The 15,473-nt window shown below is 49.4% G+C and overlaps 2 protein-coding genes across 5 annotated transcripts; both read right to left on the reverse strand.

Moving 5' to 3' along the window:
• Positions 1-793: 793 nt before the first annotated feature.
• On the reverse strand, positions 794-7,155 carry LOC140716040 (uncharacterized). Of its 3 annotated transcripts, none has more exons than XM_073028708.1 (2): positions 1,268-7,155; positions 794-1,185 (listed from the first exon to the last, which is right to left on the reverse strand). In XM_073028708.1, the coding sequence occupies exon 1, from the start codon at positions 7,153-7,155 to the stop codon at positions 6,211-6,213; it is 945 nt and encodes a 314-aa protein (XP_072884809.1). In that variant the 3' UTR covers positions 794-1,185; positions 1,268-6,210. The 3 variants fall into 3 exon arrangements, with proteins under 3 accessions (XP_072884809.1, XP_072884810.1, XP_072884808.1); XM_073028709.1 differs by having other exon boundaries at positions 794-1,047; positions 1,186-7,155; XM_073028707.1 differs by having other exon boundaries at positions 794-1,047; positions 1,158-7,155.
• On the reverse strand, positions 794-12,869 carry nat14 (N-acetyltransferase 14 (GCN5-related, putative)). Of its 2 annotated transcripts, none has more exons than XM_073028711.1 (3): positions 12,771-12,869; positions 11,491-11,590; positions 794-10,667 (listed from the first exon to the last, which is right to left on the reverse strand). In XM_073028711.1, the coding sequence occupies exons 2-3, from the start codon at positions 11,569-11,571 to the stop codon at positions 10,086-10,088; spliced, it is 663 nt and encodes a 220-aa protein (XP_072884812.1). In that variant the 5' UTR covers positions 11,572-11,590; positions 12,771-12,869; the 3' UTR covers positions 794-10,085. The 2 variants fall into 2 exon arrangements, with proteins under 2 accessions (XP_072884812.1, XP_072884813.1); XM_073028712.1 differs by having other exon boundaries at positions 12,750-12,829.
• Positions 12,870-15,473: the final 2,604 nt, after the last annotated feature.

Raw genomic sequence — 15,473 nt, forward strand, 5'->3', positions numbered from 1 at the left:
GACGGGGTCCCCGGTGGGTTTAAAGAAAGTCTGAGACAGGATCCCAGGTGGGTTTAAAGGGAGTGGAACAAGTGTCCCGAAGGGTTTAACGGCAGTGGGAGACAAGGATCTTGAGTGTTTAAAGGGAGCAGGAAACTGTGTGTTGATAAGGTGGGCAATCACTGCGGTAGGGAGTAAAAGTAGAGGACAACTGTGTTAAGGTGATTCGGGGGGATAGATTTTAGGGACCCAATGGGCACTTTTTCACCCACTGGTCTTTCTATAGGACAGGCTGCCAGAGGATGTGCTTGAAGCAGGCAGATAGAAACATAGAAATCTACAGCACATTCGGTCTACAGCGTTGTGCCAACCACGTAACCTACTCTAGAAATGTCTAGAATTTCCATACCAAAGAGCTCTCTGTTTTTCTCAGCTCCATGTACCTATCTAAGAGTCTCTTAAAAGACCCTGTTGTACCCACCCCCACTGGCAGTGCACCCACCACTCTCTGTGTGAAAAACTTACCTCTGACATTCCCCTTGTACCTGCTTCCAAGTACATTGAAACCAAGCCACTTCGCGTTAGCCATTTCGGCCCGTGGAAAAAGCCTCTGGCTATCCACACCATCAAGGCCTCTTATCATCATATACACATTAACAACATATAAAAGAGACTTGAACAGGCACAGGGCTAGGAACAATTTAGAGGGAGACAGGGCAAATGTGGGTAGATGGGATCGGGTCAGGAAAGTACCTTTGGTTAACATGGACAATTTGGGCTGAAAGGACTTTGGCTATAATACAGGAGACATCAATTTTGTATCACAATTTATTAATAAGAAATTCTTTAAAATTAACAAACACACTGGGCAAATCATCAAATTATAACAAAACTCCGATAAGCCACAATCACGAAATCCCAAAGGTTTATGCAGCTGGTTCCCTGACTGATGTTTAGGGCCCACCGCAACCCCTTCTTCCTTTAAACCCGCCAGGTCTCCGTCTCCCTTTAAACCCACCGGGACCACGTTTCCCTTTAAACCCGCCGGGACCACGTCTCCCTTTAAACCTGCCGGGACCAAGTCTCTCTTTAAACCCGCCAGGTCTCCGTCTCCCTTTAAACCCGCCGGGACCACGTCTCTCTTTAAAACCCGCCGGGACCACGTCTCTCTTTAAAACCCGCCGGGACCACGTCTCTCTTTAAAACCTGCCGGGACCACGTCTCTCTTTAAAACCCGCCGGGACCACGTCTCTCTTTAAACCCGCCGGGACCAGGTCTCTCTTTAAACCCGCCGGGACCACGTCTCTCTTTAAACCCGCCGGGACCACGTCTCTCTTTAAAACCCGCCGGGACCACGTCTCTCTTTAAACCCGCCGGGACCACGTCTCTCTTTAAACCCGCCGGGACCACGTCTCTCTTTAAACCCGCCGGGACCACGTCTCTCTTTAAACCCGCCGGGACCACGTCTCTCTTTAAACCCGCCGGGACCACGTCTCTCTTTAAACCCGCCGGGACCACGTCTCTCTTTAAAACCCGCCGGGACCACGTCTCCCTTTAAACCCGCCGGGACCACGTCTCCCTTTAAAACCCACCGGGACCACGTCTCTCTTTAAAACCCGCCGGGACCAGGTCTCTCTTTAAAACCCGCCAGGTCTCCGTCTCCCTTTAAACCCGCCGGGACCACGTCTCCCTTTAAACCCGCCGGGACCACGTCTCCCTTTAAACCCGCCGGGACCACGTCTCCCTTTAAACCCGCCGGGACCACGTCTCCCTTTAAACCCGCCGGGACCACGTCTCCCTTTAAACCCGCCGGGACCACGTCTCCCTTTAAACCCGCCGGGACCACGTCTCCCTTTAAAACCCGCCGGGACCACGTCTCTCTTTAAAACCCGCCGGGACCACGTCTCCCTTTAAACCCGCCGGGACCACGTCTCTCTTTAAAACCCGCCGGGACCACGTCTCTCTTTAAAACCCGCCGGGACAATGTCTCCCTTTAAAACCCGCCGGGACCATGTCTCTCTTTAAAACCCGCCAGGTCTCCGTCTCCCTTTAAACCTGCCGGGACCATGTCTCTCTTTAAACCCACCGGGACCATGTCTCTCTTTAAAACCCGCCGGGACCACGTCTCTCTTTAAAACCCGCCAGGTCTCCGTCTCCCTTTAAACCCGCCTTGACCATGTCTCCCTTTAAACCCACCGGGACCACGTCTCTCTTTAAAACCCGCCAGGTCTCCGTCTCCCTTTAAACCCGCCGGGACCATGTCTCTCTTTAAAACCCGCCGGGGACCATGTCTCTCTTTAAAACCTGCCGGGACCATGTCTCTCTTTAAAACCCGCCGGGGACCATGTCTCTCTTTAAAACCCGCCGGGACCACGTCTCTCTTTAAACCCATCGGGACCACATCTCTCTTTAAACCCGCCGGGACCACGTCTCTCTTTAAAACCCGCCGGGACCATGTCTCTCTTTAAAACCCGCCAAGACGCCATCTGCCATGACCACGTCTCCCTTCAAACCCACTGGGATCCTGTCAGAGCCTTGTCTCTTCAAACATGCCGGGACTCGATACCCTGTTAAATCCCCAGGGCCACGTCTAATTACAAACATGCCGGGACTCGACACCCTGTTAAATCCCCAGGGCCACGTCTAATTGCGAGCATGCCGGGGCGTTGTCTTCTTTGAAACCCACCAGAACTTTGTCTCCCCATAAACCCACCGCGATGCCATCTCCCCGTAAACCCACCGCGATGCCATCTCCCCGTAAACCCACCGCATTGCCATCTCCCCGTAAACCCACCGTGATGCCATCTCCCCGTAAACCCACTGCGTTGCCATCTCCCCGTAAACCCACCGTGATGCCATCTCCCCTTAAACCCACTGCGTTGCCATCTCCCCGTAAACCCACCGCGATGCCATCTCCCCGTAAACCCACTGTGTTGCCATCTCCCCGTAAACCCACCGCGTTGCCATCTCCCCGTAAACCCACCGCGTTGCCATCTCCCCGTAAACCCACCGTGATGCCATCTCCCCGTAAACCCACTGCGTTGCCATCTCCCCTTAAATCCACTGCGTTGCCATCTCCCCGTAAACCCACTGCGTTGCCATCTCCCCGTAAACCCACCACGATGCCATCTCCCCGTAAACCCACCGCGTTGCCATCTCCCTGTAAACACACTGCGTTGCCATCTCCCCGTAAACCCACCGCGATGCCATCTCCCCGTAAACCTACCGCGATGCCATCTCCCCGTAAACCCACCGCGATGCCATCTCCCCGTAAACCCGCCGCGATGCCATCTCCCCGTAAACCCGCTGCGATGCCATCTCCCTGGAAACCTGCTGGGATTCTGTCTTCCTCCAACCCATCGAGACGTTGTTTCCCTCAAACCCGCCAGGACCTTGTTTCTCTCTAATCCCAACGGGACCTCGTTTCCCTCTAAACCCACTGGGGATGTGTTCCTAAATGCAAAGATCCCTCCATGTGAGGTGCAGGATGAATGTCCAGCTAGTGTCCCAGTGGTTTAAAAGGAAGCAGGACACCGGTACTGGAGACGGGATCCCGGTGGGTCACTCTGTGTCTGACCCCGGGAGTGTGTGATGGGACGGTGTGGAGGGAATTTCACTCTGTGTCTGACCCCGGGAGTGTGTGATGGGACGGTGTGGAGGGAGATTCACTCTATGTCTGACCCCGGGAGTGTGTGATGGGACGGTGTGGAGGGAGATTCACTCTGTGTCTGACCCCGGGAGTGTGTGATGGGACAGTGTGGAGGGAGCTTCACTCTGTGTCTGACCCTGGGAGGGTGTGATGGGACGGTGTGGAGGGAGATTCACTCTGTGTCTGACCCCGGGAGTGTGTGATGGGACAGTGTGGAGGGAGATTCACTCTGTGTCTGACCCCGGGAGTGTGTGATGGGACAGTGAGGAGGGAGCTTCAGTCTGTGTCTGACCCCAGGAGTGTGTGATGGGACGGTGTGAAGGGAGATTCACTCTGTGTCTGACCCCGGGTGTGTGTGATGGGACAGTGGGGAGGGAGCTTCACTCTGTGTCTGACCCTGAGTGACATGAGAATGGGCGGAAGGAACTCGAGATCCATCACAACTGCCTCAGGATCCAGGTTTGGGGAACTCCAATGGAGAGGAACAGGCAAAAGGCCAGAAGAGGGTCTCCCCTCCATCCAGAGTATTTCACCATTCCTCAAGTGACACAGGAACATCATCTTTTCTCACTGCTGTTTCTTAAAGTAAGAAATACAGGACCATACAGACCCTCTCAACAGAAGAGTCCTTTCCTCTCACAATCGGCAGATGTGAGATCAGCAAGGTGGGGAGATTCAGGTTCCTGGGAGTGAACGTCATCAACAGCCTGTCCTAATCCAGCCACATTGACGTTACAGCCAGGAAAGCCAACACCTCTGCGTCCTAAGGAGGTGAAAGAAATTCAGCACGTCCCCGTCGACCCTCACAGAAAGCACCTGATCCGGATGCATCACAGCTCGGTACGGCAACTGCTCCGCCCGGGAACGCAGGAAACCGCAGAGAGTTGTGGACACAGCTCAGCACATCACGGAAACCAGCCTCCCCTCCATGGATTCTGTCTACACTTCCCACTGACAGCCAGAGTGATCAAATACCTGACCAACACTGCTCATTCTCTCTAACCTTCCCATGGGGATGAATAAAGTATCTATCTATCTATCTATCTCCATTCAGGAAGACGATAAAAATGCTTGAAAGCACGTTCTACCAAGCAAGAAGACAGACTCTAGCCCATCTTGTTCAGACCATCAAGCCACAAGGAACCACAAGGGTCCTGTTCACCCTGTACACATCAGACTTCCAATATAACTCGGAGTCCTGCCATGTGCAGAAGTTCGCTGATGACACGGCCATAGTGGGGTGTGTCAGGAAAGGACAGGAGGAGGAGTATAGGAAACTGATACAGGACTTTGTGATATGGTGCAACTCAAACTACCTGCGTCTCAATATCACCAAGACCAAGAAGATGGTGGTGGACTTTAGGAGATCTAGGCCTCATATGGAGCCAGTGATCATTAATGGAGAATGTGTGGAGCAGGTTAAGACCTACAAGTATCTGGGAATACAGTTAGACGAGAAGCTAGACTGGACTGCCAACACAGATGCCTTGTGCAGGAAGGCACAGAGTCGACTGTACTTCCTAAGAAGGTTGGCGTCATTCAATGTCTGTAGTGAGATGCTGAAGATGTTCTATAGGTCAGTTGTGGAGAGCGCCCTCTTCTTTGTGGTGGCGTGTTGGGGAGGAAGCATTAAGAAGAGGGACGCCTCACGTCTTAATAAGCTGGTAAGGAAGGCGGGCTCTGTCGTGGGCAAAGTACTGGAGAGTTTAACATCGGTAGCTGAGAGAAGGGCGCTGAGTAGGCTACGGTCAATTATGGATAACTCTGAACATCCTCTACATAGCACCATCCAGAGACAGAGAAGCAGTTTCAGCGACAGGTTACTATCGATGCAATGCTCCTCAGACAGGATGAAGAGGTCAATACTCCCCAATGCCATTAGGCTTTACAATTCTACCGCCAGGACTTAAGAACTTTTTAAAAGCTATTATTAATGCTTTTTGAGATAGTGATTGAGATGCATATCATATTTTTTTACTGAGTTAAGTATTGTATGTAATTAGTTTTGCTACAACAAGTGTATGGGACATTGGAAAAAAAGTTGAATTTCCCCATGGGGATGAATAAAGTATCTATCTATCTATCTACAAAGTTGTGAATACAACTTTGTACTCCAAACACTGCCAATCTCTCTCACAAAGTCAGTCCTTGAAAATCTCCTCTGCACCTTTCCAGCTCAATGGCATCTTTCCTACAGCAGGGTGATCAGAACTGAACACATTACTCCAAGTGCGGCCTCACCAACATCTTATACAACTGCAAAATAACATCTCATCTCACACAACCTCAGTGGAAAAAGTCTGCTTGCATTTACTCTATCAATACCCCTCACAGTTATAAAAGAACAGAGGGAAATAGACACTATGTACAGAGAAGAGAAAGAGATGGACAATGTGTATGGGGAACGGAAGGGGATGCAGATTGTGTAGACAGCAGAGATTAGTTTAATTAGCATGAAGGAATGTTTGGCAGCTTTGGGCCTGGACACTGGAATTTAGAAGAATGCAGGGGATCTCTTTGAAACCTACCAAATGTTGACAGGACTAGAGAGGATGGAGAAGATCTTTCCTTTGGTGGGGTTATCAAGAACTAGAAGGCACAGCCTCAAAGTTGAGGGGTGACTTTTTGGAACACAGGTAAGGAGGAATATTTTTAGCCAGAGTAGTGAATCTGTGGAATGCTCTGTCAGAGACTGCGGTGGAGGCCGAGTCCTTGGGTATATTTAAGGCGGCAGTTGATAGTTTCCTGACAAAGTGTAAGGCAAGAAGGCAGGTGTATGGGGTTGAGTGGGATCCAAAATTAGCCACGATGGAATGGCGGAGCAGACTCAATGGGCTGAACCTCCATGTCTTATGGAGGTGGACGTTGTCTACACAGAACAGAGGGAGATGGACATTGTGTACGGGGAACGGAGGGAGATGGACATTGTGTATGGGGAATGGAGGGAGATGGACATTGTGTACGGGGAACGGAGGGAGATGGACATTGTGTATGGGGAATGGAGGGAGATGGACATTGTGTACGGGGAACGGAGGGAGATGGACATTGTCTACACAGAACAGAGGGAGATGGACATTGTGTACGGGGAACGGAGGGAGATGGACATTATCTACACAGAACAGAGGGAGATGGACATTATCTACACAGAACAGAGGGAGATGGACATTGTGTACGGGGAATGGAGGGAGATGGACATTGTGTACGGGGAACGGAGGGAGATGGACATTGTCTACACAGAACAGAGGGAGATGGACATTGTGTACGGGGAACGGAGGGAGATGGACATTATCTACACAGAACAGAGGGAGATGGACATTGTGTACGGGGAACGGAGGGAGATGGACATTGTGTACGGGGAACGGAGGGAGATGGACATTGTGTATGGGGAATGGAGGGAGATGGCCATTGTGTACGGGGAACGGAGGGAGATGGACATTGTCTACACAGAACAGAGGGAGATGGACATTGTGTACGGGGAACGGAGGGAGATGGACATTGTGTACGGGGAACGGGGGGGAGATGGACATTGTGTATGGGGAATGGGGGGAGATGGACGTTGTGTATGGGGAATGGGGGAGATGGATGTTGTGTACGGGGAGCGTAAGGAGATGGACATTGTGTATGGGTAACAGAGCGAGATGGACACTGTACACAGGGAATGAAGGGAGATGGACATTGTTACAGGGAACAGAGGGAGGTGGACATTGTCTACTGTTCCATGTTCAGCACGCTAGCCTTCATCAGTCGTGGCACGGAGTAGAGGAGTTGAGATGTTGTGTTGCAGTTCTACAGGACCACACTGGAAGAACTGTGTTCAGTTCTACAGGACCACACTGGAAGAACTGTGTTCAGTTCTACAGGACCACAATGGAAGAACTGTGTTCAGTTCTACAGGACCACACTGGAAGAACAGTGTTCAGTTCTACAGGACCACACTGGAAGAATTGTGCTCAGTTCTACAGTACCACAATGGAAGAACTGTGTTCAGTTCTACAGGACCACACTGGAAGAATTGTGTTCAGTTCTACAGGACCACACTGGAAGACCACACTGGAAGAATTGTATTCTGTACTACAGGACAACAATGGAAGAATTGTGTTCAGTTCTACAGGACCACAATGGAAGAACTGTGTTCAGTTCTACAGGACCACACTGGAAGAATTGTGCTCAGTTCTACAGTACCACAATGGAAGAACTGTGTTCAGTTCTACAGGACCACACTGGAAGAATTGTGTTCAGTTCTACAGGACCACACTGGAAGACCACACTGGAAGAATTGTATTCTGTACTACAGGACAACAATGGAAGAATTGTGTTCAGTTCTACAGGACCACACTGGAAGAATTGTGCTCAGTTCTACAGGACCACACTGGAAGAACTGTGTTCAGTTCTACAGGACCACACTGGAAGAATTGTGCTCAGTTCTACAGGACCACACTGGAAGAACTGTGTTCAGTTCTACAGGACCACAATGGAAGAACTGTGTTCAGTTCTACAGGACCACAATGGAAGAACTGTGTTCAGTTCTACAGGACCACACTGGAAGAATTGTGTTCAATTCTACAGTACCACACTGGAAGAATTGTGTTCAGTTGTACAGGACCACACTGGAAGAACTGTGTTCAGTTCTACAGAACCACACTGGAAGAACTGTGTTCAGTTCTACAGGACCACACTGGAAGAACTGTGTTCAGTTCTACAGGACCACACTGGAAGAACTGTGTTCAGTTCTACAGGACCACACTGGAAGAACTGTGTTCAGTTCTACAGGACCACACTGGAAGAACTGTGTTCAGTTCTACAGGACCACACTGGAAGAACTGTGTTCAGTTCTACAGGACCACACTGGAAGAATTGTGTTCAGTTCTACAGGACCACACTGGAAGAACTGTGTTCAGTTCTACAGGACCACACTGGAAGAACTGTGTTCAGTTCTACAGGACCACACTGGAAGAATTGTGTTCAGTTCTACAGGACCACACTGGAAGAATTATGTTCAGTTCTACAGGACCACACTGGAAGAATTGTGTTCAGTTCTACAGGACCACACTGGAAGAACTGTTTTCAGTTCTACAGGACCACACTGGAAGAACTGTGTTCAGTTCTACAGGACCACACTGGAAGAACTGTGTTCAGTTCTACAGGACCACACTGGAAGAACTGTGTTCAGTTCTGGTCGCCCTGCTGTAGGAAAGGTGGGATTGCCAGAAATGGGGGGGGGCGGTGGGGGTGCAGAAAAGATTCACCAGGACATTGCCAGAACTGGAGTTCTTGAGCTAGGAGATACTAGATGGCAAGTGGATGTAGAGGCCGTGATCTTCCTTTCCATAAAACCGAACAATGTTTGTGGGAATGGGTGGAAATTATTCTGGTTTTACATCTGATCCCAGGACAAGACGTCACCACGCCCCCCCCCACCCATCCCAAAATCCAGTCAGGTGAGATACCCTGATGTACACCCAGCTTCCTGATTGGCTGGTTGGTTGTTGGAATGGAAGGTCAAAGGTCTTGAGCCGGCCTCCTAAATGGGTGGCAAGAAAGGAGGCCAAGAGTCCACAACCTAGCCTCCTGATCGATCAAGTACAATAATGCTGGGAGCAGCCACCCTATTGGTCAGCATGATGAAGTTCACATGTTTGACGCCAGCCACCTGAATGGATGAGCAGAGGATGGACAATGATCCCGGGCGGGTCTTCCTTCAGTGTGAGAGTTCAGATGTCCAGGGGTGTTTGGCCTCCTCCTTGGTTTGGAAGCAACTGAAGGAACCTGACTGGTCAGCAGCAAGAAAAGACAAAGGTCTGAGGTGGGGGAGGAGTTGGAGAAAGATCAAAGGATGGTGGTGGGGTGGTTGTTAGAAAAGGAAGAAGAACCAGCTTCTTCTGATTGGGCAGAGAAAGGGTGGTCAAAGATGCGGGCAAAGAGGAGGTGAGGTATGGAAGAACCAGCCTCCTGATTGTTTGAGGCGCAGCTGGAGTGCGGTCAAAGGTCTGGAGGCAACCTCTGTTGAAGGAAGTTCAATATTAGGTCTTCCCCATTGGCCTCCCCACGACTGCCTGGTGAAGGAATGAGGTGTAACATCCTGGAATTATGATTGGCCATCAGTGGAGAGGGACCAAAGATGTACGTGCTCTGACAGACTGGTAGGAGGGAGGATAAAGATCTGGTCTCCTCCACTGGCTAGTGAGGGAGGACAGACAAAAGCAGTGATAGAGTGCATTCAACAATCTGGCCTCCCCACTAGTGACTGGTAGGAAGACAGTTAAAATTGATTGGCCGACAGGAGGAAGGTCAATAGTTTGATCTCCCCACCATTGGATGAAAAGACGGTGGCCAAAGGTACAGCTTCACTAATTGGCCAACTAGAGGGAGGTCAACAATCTGACCTCAACTATTGGCTGGTGAGGGAGAAGAGGAGGGAGGGAAACATGGAGGGAGGGAAACATGGAGGGAGAGAAGTTCAGAGCTCCTTGATGTACTCCACAGTGGCCCCACGGCACAACTGAACCACAGACACCCCCCAGCAGCATCCTGCCCCTCCTCCCGTCCCTTCCACCCTCTCTGTGCCCCTGTCCCCCACCGGCCTGTACCCCCGCCCACGGAACAAAGCCAGAGCACCACGGTCGGTCGTCCGGAGACGGGCCAGGACCTGCTGGCATCCGGCGTCCTTCGCTCTTGCTTCTGCCCCCTGCAGGAGTGCTGAGCCCACGCCACCGCGCCGACGGAACCTGGATACGGCCAGGCAGGTAACCTCAGCACAGCGAGACTCTGTTCCCCAGGGCGGGGCCAGACCCAGAACTCCGCACACCTCGCCCGTGGACAGGGAGGCCACCAGCAGCGAGGACGAGGATGCTGGGCGGTGGAATGACACCAGCGCCAACTTGAGGAGGGCGGCAGCCAGGAGGAGGGGCAGGAGGAGGGCGGCAGCCGAAGAAGCGAGCAGGAAGCGAAGGGCGCTGCTCGCGAGGGCAAGCAGAAGGAGCGAGGGTGGGCGGGTAAGGGCAAAGAGCAGGAGGCGGTTCTCAGACTCCCCCCAGCATTCCTGGGGTGTGGGGAGGAGGAAGGCAGGAAGAGGTGAGGGGAAGACAGAGGGGTGAGGCAGAGGACAAGAGAAAGGAGACAGAAGGGGAAGAAAGGGTGGAATGAGGGGGAAGAGAGGAGGAAAGAACAGGAGAACATGAGTGGATGTGATACCAATTCAAGACATCCTTCTGTCTGAACTGTTCATCTCAGACACCACTGTATCAGCCACATGTCCCTACCCTCCTGTCCAAACCCCTCCTTATGTCACCCCTACACTCCCTGTCCAAACCTCCCTCACTATCTCTGTCACACCTATGCTCCCCATCCTCCTGTTCAAACCCCTCCCTCACCACCTCCCTATCCCTGTAACCCACACACTCCCCATCCTCCTGTTCAAACCCCTCCCTCACCACCTCCCTATCCCTGTAACCCACACACTCCCCATCCTCCTGTTCAAACCCCTCCCTATCTCTGTAACCACTACACTCCCATCCTCCTGTTCAAACCCCTCCCTATCTCTGTAACCCCTACACTCCCATCCTCCTGTACAAACCCCTCCCTATCTTTGAATAATAGATTCCTGGGTATAGAGTACAGACTAATTTTGAAAAAAAAACTCTCCTCTTGTACCCAAGTCTTGTCCTTGCATGGTGTAACAATCTACCTCTCCACTCCTCTCTTTCAGGATCCTCTTCCCCTCTCTCTCCAAGATGAACAGACTGACCATTGAGTCTCTGCCATTTTATCTTTTCTCAACCTTCTCCAGCCTTCACAACCACTGATCCCAAACTTCCATGGCCCTCCCCAGTCACTGAAACACTTTCACTGCAGGTACTGCTCACCCTCATGATCTCCAAGACAATCTCGCGATCACATTCCCTTATCTCCCGGCACTCCACCTTGCCCAGGTCATGCAGAGGCATCTGAGCGTCCGGTCGTGAACTACAGGGAGAAACAGGCCCAGACAACAGAATTATAAAAGATTCATCCGAACAAGAATAACAGTACTTCTGGATTAGATCCCAGCCTGTAACCCACTCACGGGATCTGTTATTCTATATATAAACTCCCTGAACCCCTGGATTAGATCCCAGCCTGTAACCCAGTCACGGGATCTGTTATTCTATATATAAACTCCCTGAACCCCTGGATTAGATCCTAGCCTGTAACCCACTCAGGGGATCTGTTACTCTATAAACACCCTGAACCCCTGGATTAGATCCCAGCCTGTAACCCACTCACGGGATCTGTTACTCTATAAACACCCTGAACCCCTGGATTAGATCCCAGCCTGTAACCCACTCACGGGATCTGTTACTCTCTATATATAAACACCCTGAACCCCTGGATTAGGAGGTTTATATGTAGAATAATAGATCGAGAGGTTCTGTCACCCACTTCTGACAGTCTGTATATAAGAATTCCAAACCACATCGTTCCTCCCCCCGCCCCCCCCCCCATCTATTGGTCACCGCCTTGCAAACGCTTTAAATCACTATTTATAATGTTGTTTACGTTGTAAATACACGCTGGTATTTATGTACGTTTATTCCATATCCGTCTTTTGACTTTATTCGTTATCAATTGAATGTCGCGCCCTGACCAACACAAATCCCTAATACATGCAAATGTTTCTGGCGAATAAAGTTGATTCTTGATCCTTTTCCGTTGCTTTATTAATTAAACCTATGAATGACCCTTATTTGCAATGATTGAAGTGTACATCACTAATACACCTTGCAATCGCCCCTCTTGCAGTTATTGCCCGCTTCATGCATTAAATGACACCATGCAAAAAAATGAAACCCCAAATCCCTCCCCGCTCTAAATTCTATTTATAATCCTCTGTGGAATAGATCAAGTATCTCTGTCTCGTGGCTGTAATCGGTGCACCGTTTAAGCGACGAATTTACTTTGCATTCGAATAATAAATGCCCCCTTTGTATTAATTGCCCCTCTGCCAAATTCGCACCAATAAAACGTCACTAGCAGGGCATTAATCTCTGGCTGTCTTATTGTAGTAAACGCAGAACTGCTGCACTGTCTGCTCCCTCTGTGCATTGCTCGAAGAAATGTCCCTCCCTTTACTTTTTAAAATTACCCCCGCAGTCCGGCTGCTCACCAACTCTTCAGCTGTTACAGGAGCCCCTGCCCCTTCCCCTTCAGCGTCCAGCCGCCGACCCGCCGACTGACCGGGTGAGGGCGGGGGGCCGAGGACGTCATACGGTGGGCGTGGCCATTACCATCATTCATTTATCCGCCCCCGCGTTGTCAGTCATCCTTGCGTCATCCAACCGCGTCTCAAGAACGGCTGAGATTTCTCCTCCAATCAACTGACAGATACCACGCTTCCCCCTCACCTGCGATTGGAAGTGCCCGGGTCTCCGTTACTGGCTACAGCGCCGGGCGTGACCACCATCACAATGGAGTTTCTGCGGGAGGTCACGGATTGCGGGATTTTGTGCAATTCGGAGGAAGCCTTCAGCTTTAACTCCAACAATGTGCGACAACTGGAAGATTTACCAGCATTTAGCAAAATCGTGAAATTTCTGACTGTGCAAATTGCGGAGGTTCATATCACAATTTGCCAAATTCTAAAAATTTTCAATTCATCGTGGTTTCTAACAGTGTTTTGCAACATCCAGAAATTTCCAATAAAAAGGAAATTTATTATCAAAGTATATATGTCACCAGCTCTTGAGATTCCACTTCCTTGCGAGCAATCACAGTAAATGTAAACACAATAGAATCAATGAAAACCACACACAACAAGCTGGGCAGACAACCATGTACAAATGCAAACAGAAATAAAATGATAAACAAATAAGCAAGCAAGTGTTACGGATTCAAGCAACCATAAATATATGAGTTAGGAAGGGGTTTTTATAACCAATAACACGTTTATTAAACACTGAAAAACAAACCCCCCAAAAGTAAACAAATCACTAATAACGTAACCGGAAATTCGCTGCTGTGCGGCAGCTTAAATAGTTCTTAAAGCAATGAAGCTTAATCAGTTCTTAAAGCGATGTTACAAAAACAGTTCTTCAAAGTAGTATTGCAAAAGTTCAAAATGCTCACAGTCCATTTAAGGGAGAGAATTTTTAAGACGATTTAAATTCTCTTTCACGTCGTGTTGCTTCGGTTCTCAAATCGAACTTTTCCCACGAAGAATTTACGGAGATGGACAAATGAAACAGCTTAAAGGCACTGAACTTTCCTTTACAGAACTGTTCTCAATCCTTTCTGTTATTTCACTGGGATTAACACGAGAACAGTCAACAAATTCCTTCCGAATAAGGATCAAACAAGGTCGAACCTGTTTCACCGTCGAAATCGATTCTCCTCGATCTTTTAACTCCCGAACTCCGATCTTCACTCTCCACTGATTCTCAACTAGCAGTGTTATAAAGAAACTGCTGGCAAATACCTTTTAAACTTTAGGCATTAGATAAAACTTCATCTTTCAACTAAACTGTGTCATAACATTAAATCACACAGTGGCATGAAGTCAACATGGCAAATCCAGCCATGAACTGTCCCTCCTCACAGGGAGGGGTTCTCCTTTTATACCCTGTAAAAAAAACCTGTCACATGACCTCTACTGGCGGGAAAATGACGTCACTCTACCATCACAAGACCATTACCTCAAGTCCAGTATAGCTTCAACCCCAGTCACGTGACAAGGGTACCACTGTCACGTGTCACGGGTATGTAACACAAGCAATAAATATTGAGAACATGAGATGAAGAGTCTTTGAAAGTGAGTCCACTAGTTGTGGGAAAAATACAGTGATGGGGCAAGTGAAATTGAGAGAAGTTACCCCCTCTGTTTCAAGAACCTGTTGGTTGAGGGGTGATAACTGTTCCTGAACCTGGTGTTGTGAGTCCTGAGGTTCCTGTACCTTCTTCCCAATGGCAGCAGCGAGAAGAGAGCTTGGCCTGGACCGCGTGGGTCTTTGATGTTGGAAGCTGCTTTCCTGCGACAATGCACCATGTAGATGTGCTCAGTGGTGGAGAGGCTTTACTCATGATGGACTGGGCCGCATCCATTACATTTGTAGGTGTTGTGTATGCGACCTGTTTACACAACAAAGTTATTAATAAAAACACTGGAGACGGCAATTAAGTTTCATGGTTCTTTACTGGTAAAATCCGAACTTTGACACTCACGTACAGATCAATACACGCCTAATAGCGCATGCAATGACGTGTTACTACAACATAAAGTTGTATAAAGTTGTATACTACAACTATACAGTACATTTCTCCCCTTTATTTTAAAAGTGTATCAACTTTTTTTTACTGGGGTACTACGCTAAAGAAATATGTTTACCCTTAACTTACAAACGCCTACCAATTCTTTACAAATTATAACAAAGTAGCTTAATAAAGTCAGATTATAACTCAAGTCTCTGGGGAGGGGTGGTCTTCTGTAGATGAGGCTGATGTAGTCACATCAGGAGTGTTTGCTTCTATGTCAGGGGAATCTGGGCAAGGTGTTGTTGTGCTTTTCAACTGAGCATCCAAGATTTGGTCCACATGCCTCCTCCATATGTTCTCTCCCACTTCCACTGTATACATCAGTGGCCTGTCTATGGCAGAAATTGTACCCAGCTGCCACTTTTCAGTCCGGTAATCATGCACAAGAGCTGACTGTCCCACACTGAAGCTCCGTGTTGACTTAGCACAGTACATCTGATTTGAGAAGATCCATGCGGGACCTCAGGTTCCTGTTCAGAAACATCATTGCTGGAGTCTGGTTAGTGGTTGCATTTACTGCATTACGATAGGCAAGAAGGAAGTTGTCTATCTTGTGTTGCAC

The sequence above is a fragment of the Hemitrygon akajei genome, chromosome 24 (genome assembly GCF_048418815.1).
Source record: "Hemitrygon akajei chromosome 24, sHemAka1.3, whole genome shotgun sequence".
In the NCBI taxonomy this organism is placed as follows: domain Eukaryota; kingdom Metazoa; phylum Chordata; class Chondrichthyes; order Myliobatiformes; family Dasyatidae; genus Hemitrygon; species Hemitrygon akajei.